Source organism: Sinocyclocheilus anshuiensis, unplaced genomic scaffold, assembly GCF_001515605.1.
Source record: "Sinocyclocheilus anshuiensis isolate Anshui unplaced genomic scaffold, SAMN03320099.WGS_v1.1 scaffold180, whole genome shotgun sequence".
Classification (NCBI taxonomy): domain Eukaryota; kingdom Metazoa; phylum Chordata; class Actinopteri; order Cypriniformes; family Cyprinidae; genus Sinocyclocheilus; species Sinocyclocheilus anshuiensis.
In genome coordinates, this window is record NW_015554093.1 from 952,284 (window position 1) to 960,612 (window position 8,329).

The 8,329-nt window shown below is 37.9% G+C and overlaps 1 protein-coding gene across 4 annotated transcripts in view; it reads left to right on the forward strand.

Annotated features, from left to right (window-relative positions):
- The window catches only part of LOC107669369 (potassium channel subfamily K member 4-like), a 13,979-nt gene that overhangs the window by 1,909 nt on the left and 3,741 nt on the right, over positions 1-8,329 (forward strand). For 3 of the 4 annotated variants that reach the window (XM_016461557.1, XM_016461556.1, XM_016461559.1), the window contains exons 2-6: positions 3,308-3,395; positions 3,570-3,831; positions 6,364-6,478; positions 6,627-6,787; positions 6,985-7,171. In XM_016461557.1, the coding sequence (XP_016317043.1) occupies positions 3,643-3,831; positions 6,364-6,478; positions 6,627-6,787; positions 6,985-7,171 (652 nt within the window). In that variant the 5' untranslated portion in view covers positions 3,308-3,395; positions 3,570-3,642. Of the gene's footprint in view, positions 1-3,307; positions 3,396-3,569; positions 3,832-4,999; positions 5,082-5,255; positions 5,518-6,363; positions 6,479-6,626; positions 6,788-6,984; positions 7,172-8,329 lie in introns of those variants that run through there. The other variant, XM_016461558.1, reaches the window with a different exon arrangement.

Consider the following 8,329-nt stretch of genomic DNA (forward strand, 5'->3'; position numbering starts at 1 on the left):
GAATCTGTCATTTTTGTCCAACAAACAAACCAGACAGGAGAGTAGATTAACGTCGGTGGACTTGAACTTGAAAATGGTGTATATTGACATATTTTCACGGTTGAAACAAGATACCTTCTGATGTTCATTCATATTTATTTCATGCTATGAATAGTAAAGATGAAGAGATGATCAGTTCATATGCCGCTTGAACTGAGGCGCTACAGCGATCTGTCAAAACAGTATTTGTTGTTTGAATTTCTTTTTAAAAAATGACAAAATTGAACACTGAGACTTTGTTTCATACTAAAAGTAACCAGCTCTGTCTTGTCTGTCAGCTCATTGTCAATAATTATCAAAATAAAATTACATGCTCTGAATTATTTTTTTTTGCATTTCTTCTCATATTGTACAAAGATTAAACAAAAACCGTCTGAAATGACCCAAATTGCATAAAAATCTATTCCAAATTATACTAAAATAAGATATTTTATGTATATAAACCATCAATTGAATATGAAAGCACAAAAACTGCCAATCTGGGACATATATCTATAATGGAATACACTCTGCAGTGGTCGCACCACATGATATTTTCAAATTCATTCAAAGTTTACAAGCACAGAATTGGCCACCTAGACAAAACAAGCTAGCTTCCCACAAAAGGTCACTATGAAATTTATAATGAAAATAAATACTTGCAGAAATAACTTAATATTCATTGTTTTTTGAGGTCATACCACATGATATCCAAATGTGGTAACTACATACCAGCCATTAAAAAGGTTATTTTTTTTCCAAATTTAAAAGAGACTTATAAACCTGCTTGATGCTTCCATGGGTCCTTAGCAAATTGGTATATGATGCAAAGTCCTATCTTTGAATGTATTTCAACATAAAAGTCCCAAAATGGTAGTTTCTTGATGGTCGCACCACATGATATTTCATAAAACGGACATCATCGGACAAAGTTTGTTTTTATATTATGATGGAAATATAAATACAAATGCTTTGCAATTTTACACAGGATTACAAAACACTTTGGAAATCATGCCAAATAGTGCATACAATTAATTTGAATAAATTTAGGGTCATTTAAAAGATGTTTACAATAAAAAAAAAAGTTATGGCTGGACGGTCGCACCACATGATATTTTGACACTTTGAATAACAGAAAAATTACAAATAACTAATGTTTTTTGAAAAGTTAAAGTGAGTTCATACATGGGAGAGGTCCTTCATACATATGGCATCTTTTTTATGCATTTAAACCAATTTTTAACAGAAAAAATGCAATCGGACAGAAAATTTAGGCTCTTTGAGTTCAGCTCATGAAAAATGGAGGCAGAAACAAAAGTGTTGCGTTTATAATTTTGTTCAGTGTATATATATGTGTGTGTGTGTGCACGTGTATAATTAAAAGAACTGAAACATCAAAACAATAAAAATTTAATTGAAACAAAACAATTATGAAACACACACACACACACATAGTTTAATGAATGTTTTGTTTTAATTAATTTTTTTATTTGTTGTAATTGAAACATATATATATATATTAAATTTATAGGTTCCACTGTGACAACTTACCCCATAGAATGTGGAAACACAACCGTATAGGCCTATGTGCCCATACAGAAAATTACCTATAGTAAATGTTAAAAACCTTGTGTCAACTACACTGGTCTAATTTCTCACACAGTTCTCTATGACCAATAAATAGCTGGCCAACCTCAACACATTTCTTTATAATAATCAATAACTGCTAAGCTGTAATTCTTATTCCCGATACTTTTCCTTCACATATGTTATTCACAGCTGACACGTCCTTCACTGGCTGTAAGTGCTTCTTACTCTCACTTTCTGTAATTTGATTTGCATATAGTTCGCATTTAGAGCTCATCTTCTGTATCGACAAGAATCATCTTCAGAATCGTTCTGAGAGTGAATCATTGAGTCCTCTTGTCCCAGACTCACCTCTACTTGTATGTCCTGTTTATAGGCTTTGTTTGTCTAACAGCTGGTAAATGTTTGATGTTGCTACTCAGTAAATAACAGAAGACAGATGAGTTTTGTTTCGCAACATGACTGTGAAGGTGCAACCTTTGTGATATGATGGGAGCCACCTGGCCCTCAATGTGATTCCTGTCAATATAACTGTGTACTGAAAGCCAAAAATACATTGGTTTAAAGTTAGGAAAGCATTCAGAGCAGTTTCACATTGGGTACCAGGGCCTTATGTGTTTTATGTCTTGACTGGGTGTCGTCAAAGTCCTTTAAATCATCAAAAGGACTTAAAATAGACTTCTATAATTAATGTGTGGTTTATAAAATATTAAAAACAACAACATGTACACTGCCTTTTAAAAGATTGGGGTTGGTAAATTTTTTTTAATAAAGTTTTACATTTATTCAGGAAGGATTCTTTTGAAATTGATATTTGTCAAGTAAAAAATAAAAAAATCACACAGGTGTTGGACAAAATAATGTGAACACCCATTATTATAGAGGTTAATATCGTGTGTAGTCTATAGTGAGAAAAAAAACCTTGTGATTGTCTTTTATTTATCCTTTTGTTTTCTATACTCTCTAGTTTGTATACCTGTGCTCAGCAGTGTTTAGTACAAGCCGTAGGTGAAATGGGTGAGTTGTCAGACTTCCAAAAAGGGCAAATCATGGGAACCCATTTAGCAGGAGTGTCTGTAACCTCAACAGCCTAATTGGTTGGTGTTTTAAGAACAACAGCATGGCAAGACTTCATCAGCGAAGAAGAATAGTGATCAAAAACTGAAAGTGAATGATAGGGACCAGCGATCACTAAGAAGGACTGTGTCCAAACTACACAGAACTATACTGCAGCAAAGTGACAGCAAACCTCAGTATTTACCATGAGGACCCTGTTTCCTCAAAAACCGACCACAGAGAACCTCACAAAGCCAACGTCCATGAAAGAGCCGCAACTGTGAAAAAAATTTATTTAATGGTGTCAAGATCATAAAACCTGGACTGTTGGAGCACAAACTTCAACATCTTCCCTGGCCAAATCAATCTCCTGACTTGAATATTATCACACCGCTGCGGGCAGTTTTCTGAAACAACTGGCAGATGTTCTGTTCGATGACAGTCAACTGCAGACTATTCAAAAGTTGTATGAATCTATTCTAAGAAGATTGGAAGTTGTATTAAAGGCAAATGGTGGTAAAACACCTTAAAGAAATATTGCCTATTTTCCAGATGTTCACATTATTTTGTCCAACCAAGTTGGGTTTTTTTTTTGTACAGGTTTTCATTTATATGTCTAAAACACTTGTCCCCTCACCTCAATCAGATCACGAGGACAAGGTGTTTCCATGTGGATACAGATCCAAAGATTCTAGCAACTGGATAAGCCAGAAACGCGAGGAGGAAAAGGACAGGTTTGTGGCTGAACGTTGTGCTAGGTTTAAATTCTGAATGTTGTAGACTAATACTGATATTGCAGCTTTAATGGGTTAGACCAAAATCTTCTGTAAAGTTAATTTGTGGTCACGCTTAAGCTTTCACCATGAAGTGCTTGCAACTCTCTTTAATGGATTCGGCTGGTTTTGCAGCCTCGTCCCCAAGAGGAACGACACCAGCAGTGGAAAGGACAAGAAACGGACAGACTCCAGCAGACGTTCAGCCATGCATGGCTCCACCCTTATATTCGTCCTCATTGGGGTGCTCCTGTACTTGATGATGGGAGCTTTGGTGTTCAATGCCCTGGAGGCTCCACATGAGGAAAGCCATCATGATGAGCTGCAAGCTACCCGTAAGGAGTTCTTGGGCAACTACACATGTGTAGACCCTGAGCATCTATCGAAACTGATAGATGTAAGTATTGTTGCATGTTATGATTATTTTTATAATCGATTAATCTGGTCAATCGATTAATCTGATTTTTAAAAACCACATTTTAATTTTGTATATACTGAAACAAAAAACAAAAAACTTGTTATTCCACATCCTGATCAGTGTTCTTTGTATTGGTACACAGTTGCTCCCACGTAGCCTCTATGTTAAAATTGTGTCTTCAGAACTAGTTTGACCAACTAGCAGTTAGCCAAAGGGGAATCAGTCTGGATTCATTTTTGGATTCACATTAGACCAATCTATGTTTTTATGCAACTGACTTAAAAATGATGATGACTTAACTTGTAAGACTAGTCTAAGTATTTTATGCAACCAGCCACTGATTAATCAAAATTCGTTGTTGATTTTTTTTATTTAGATTGTTATCAATCAGCCCTAGAAGTAAACTATTCGCTTAAAGGTGCTGTATGTAATGTTCTGACTGTACTAAGGCATAAAAATGCCACAATATGTTTGCAGATATTTACAAAACATGCTAAGTTGGCTTACTTGTTTCTTTGAAAAACAATGCTACAGCCAATTATTCTACTTTGAAATGTGCGTTCCAAGTCGGAATGTCTGTTTTTGTTTTGGTCTGTGTGATTCCGCCCACTGCCAATTTACCCAATAGTATTTCGAGACCCCGGGTTGCCAGTTGCTGGAAAATACATGCAGCAAAGTGACAGCAAACCTCAGTATTTACCATGAGGACCCTGTTTCCTCAAAAACCGACCACAGAGAACCTCACAAAGCCAACGTCCATGAAAGAGCCGCAACTGTGAAAAAAATTTATTTAATGGTGTCAAGATCATAAAACCTGGACTGTTGGAGCACAAACTTCAACATCTTCCCTGGCCAAATCAATCTCCTGACTTGAATATTATCACACCGCTGCGGGCAGTTTTCTGAAACAACTGGCAGATGTTCTGTTCGATGACAGTCAACTGCAGACTATTCAAAAGTTGTATGAATCTATTCTAAGAAGATTGGAAGTTGTATTAAAGGCAAATGGTGGTAAAACACCTTAAAGAAATATTGCCTATTTTCCAGATGTTCACATTATTTTGTCCAACCAAGTTGGGTTTTTTTTTTGTACAGGTTTTCATTTATATGTCTAAAACACTTGTCCCCTCACCTCAATCAGATCACGAGGACAAGGTGTTTCCATGTGGATACAGATCCAAAGATTCTAGCAACTGGATAAGCCAGAAACGCGAGGAGGAAAAGGACAGGTTTGTGGCTGAACGTTGTGCTAGGTTTAAATTCTGAATGTTGTAGACTAATACTGATATTGCAGCTTTAATGGGTTAGACCAAAATCTTCTGTAAAGTTAATTTGTGGTCACGCTTAAGCTTTCACCATGAAGTGCTTGCAACTCTCTTTAATGGATTCGGCTGGTTTTGCAGCCTCGTCCCCAAGAGGAACGACACCAGCAGTGGAAAGGACAAGAAACGGACAGACTCCAGCAGACGTTCAGCCATGCATGGCTCCACCCTTATATTCGTCCTCATTGGGGTGCTCCTGTACTTGATGATGGGAGCTTTGGTGTTCAATGCCCTGGAGGCTCCACATGAGGAAAGCCATCATGATGAGCTGCAAGCTACCCGTAAGGAGTTCTTGGGCAACTACACATGTGTAGACCCTGAGCATCTATCGAAACTGATAGATGTAAGTATTGTTGCATGTTATGATTATTTTTATAATCGATTAATCTGGTCAATCGATTAATCTGATTTTTAAAAACCACATTTTAATTTTGTATATACTGAAACAAAAAACAAAAAACTTGTTATTCCACATCCTGATCAGTGTTCTTTGTATTGGTACACAGTTGCTCCCACGTAGCCTCTATGTTAAAATTGTGTCTTCAGAACTAGTTTGACCAACTAGCAGTTAGCCAAAGGGGAATCAGTCTGGATTCATTTTTGGATTCACATTAGACCAATCTATGTTTTTATGCAACTGACTTAAAAATGATGATGACTTAACTTGTAAGACTAGTCTAAGTATTTTATGCAACCAGCCACTGATTAATCAAAATTCGTTGTTGATTTTTTTTATTTAGATTGTTATCAATCAGCCCTAGAAGTAAACTATTCGCTTAAAGGTGCTGTATGTAATGTTCTGACTGTACTAAGGCATAAAAATGCCACAATATGTTTGCAGATATTTACAAAACATGCTAAGTTGGCTTACTTGTTTCTTTGAAAAACAATGCTACAGCCAATTATTCTACTTTGAAATGTGCGTTCCAAGTCGGAATGTCTGTTTTTGTTTTGGTCTGTGTGATTCCGCCCACTGCCAATTTACCCAATAGTATTTCGAGACCCCGGGTTGCCAGTTGCTGGAAAATACAGCACATTGCAAACATGAAAGCCAGCAAATGAACTGGGTCAGAGATCGCAGATTCTACCCAACCTAAAAAGTTCTATGATCAGAGGCATATTAAAATTTGGACTCAACCTGTGTTTAAAATCTAATCTTTTTTCTCTATACTCCATTGTCTCTATACAGGTGGTGGCAGAGGCTATCAGTGTTGGAGTTGACCCCAACAGTAATACCACATTCAGCACCAGTTGGGACCTGGCCAGCGCTTTCTTCTTCTGTGGCACCATTGTCACCACCATCGGTATGGGACTGCCACATCACTGGCTGAACACACCTGCATGTTAAAGCTAGAGCCTGGCCTGGCCTCTGCATTCTGGGGATCATTGGCACTGTGAGATGTCTAAAAATATCTGCCATCAGATCACAGCAAGTGTTTGTCTGTGGTCCAGGTTATGGGAACATTTCTCCAAAGACAACGTGGGGTCAGCTCTTCTGCATCTGCTATACACTGGTGGGCATTCCTTTGTTTGGATTTCTATTGGCTGCCGCAGGAGACCATCTGGGGACGTCGCTGAGGAACGCCATTGCTAAAGTTGAAGCTCTTTTATGGGTAAATGATGATGATGACAAACATAACCTCACAAGACAATCATTATTTAAAATATTATCATTGTATTTTTTTTATAAACAGTCTTTCATACACTTTCCTGGCTCTTATACATCAAGGTGCAGTAAACCTTTGTCACAGTGATTCATTTCCAGCTTTCTGGACATTTTTCTTCAGTCTTCTTTATTTTCTCCATTCAGAAGTGGAAGGTGAGCCCGACCATTGTGCGTGTCATCACCGCTGTGCTGTCCATCCTGCTAGGCTGTGTTCTCTTCATCTTTGTGCCAATTTTAGTCTTCCAGAAGGTTGAAGATTGGACTTGGCTAGAATCCGCCTACTTTGTGGTCATCACGCTCACTACAGTGGGCTTTGGAGACTATGTTGCAGGTACCACTGGGTGAAATCCTGAAATGTTTGCTCACTTGCAACAGTTTGATGAATAGCTTGCACTTTATTTCAAGATCAAATTGATTGAAACTAAGATATGTAAGCATCTGTCCTGTCTCTTGTCTTCTTGTTCAAGAAGATGTTAACCCTCAGCGAAGAAGACCTCATTTAACCTCGGCACGTTCTTTCATGAAACGTAATATTAAAAAACAAACCACTGCAGTCATCTTGTGGTGGGCGTTTAATGGGTTGATTGTTTTTCAATGGCTCTGTAAGGTCCACGCACTTGGCCCAAGGAAGGTATCCAGTGGTGGATGAATCCATTCCACCATTGCCAATCCACCATTGAATCCAACATCTTACCACTATTTACCAAGAAACACACTTAAAAGAATAGTTCACCCAAAAATGAAAAATCATGTACTCACCCTCATGTTGTTCCAAATGAGTATGATTCTAACGCAGAACACAAAACAAGATATTTTGAAGAATGTTTCAGCTGTTTTTGTCCATATTATGAAAGTCAATGGAACTTTAAAAAAAAAAAAAAGCACACAAAGGTAGCGTTCAGTTAATCCATACTGGCATATTCCAAGATGTCTGAATTCAAATTATCATTTTTTTATGATCAAAATAAACCTTTATTTACTCACAAATACAATCAAAACATTTGCAGATGCAGATGCAGACTACATCAAATATGGTGACACAACCTCAAACATCAAATGCTGTCAAACCTCATTGGTTCTTGCAGGGGCGGACTTACCCATTAGGCAAAGGTAGGCGACCGCCTTGGGCCCCCAAAAGCCAAGGGCCCCCTAAAATGCTTTTCATATAGGATATGCGCATTAAGCGCGGACACGCGAACGTTTGCTGTTTACGGTGTTTATTACCACAACAACCATCCGAGTCTGAGGCGCCTGCAGGTGTAGGGCTGTACGCACTCTGAGTACCATGAGCGCTCAGACTGACCTCAGATTTCCCCCGCAAACATTTCAGCAGTTATTATAGGCCTGTGTGTCCCATATTTCTGTCGACTGAACCAGCCAGTTCAGTTTTGCATGCCAAAGTCAATTTCTGCATAGAAATATTACGCCAACTAGAAGCAGAAAATCGTGCTATACGCACTTTCATGAGATCGGGTTAGCCTACAACAAT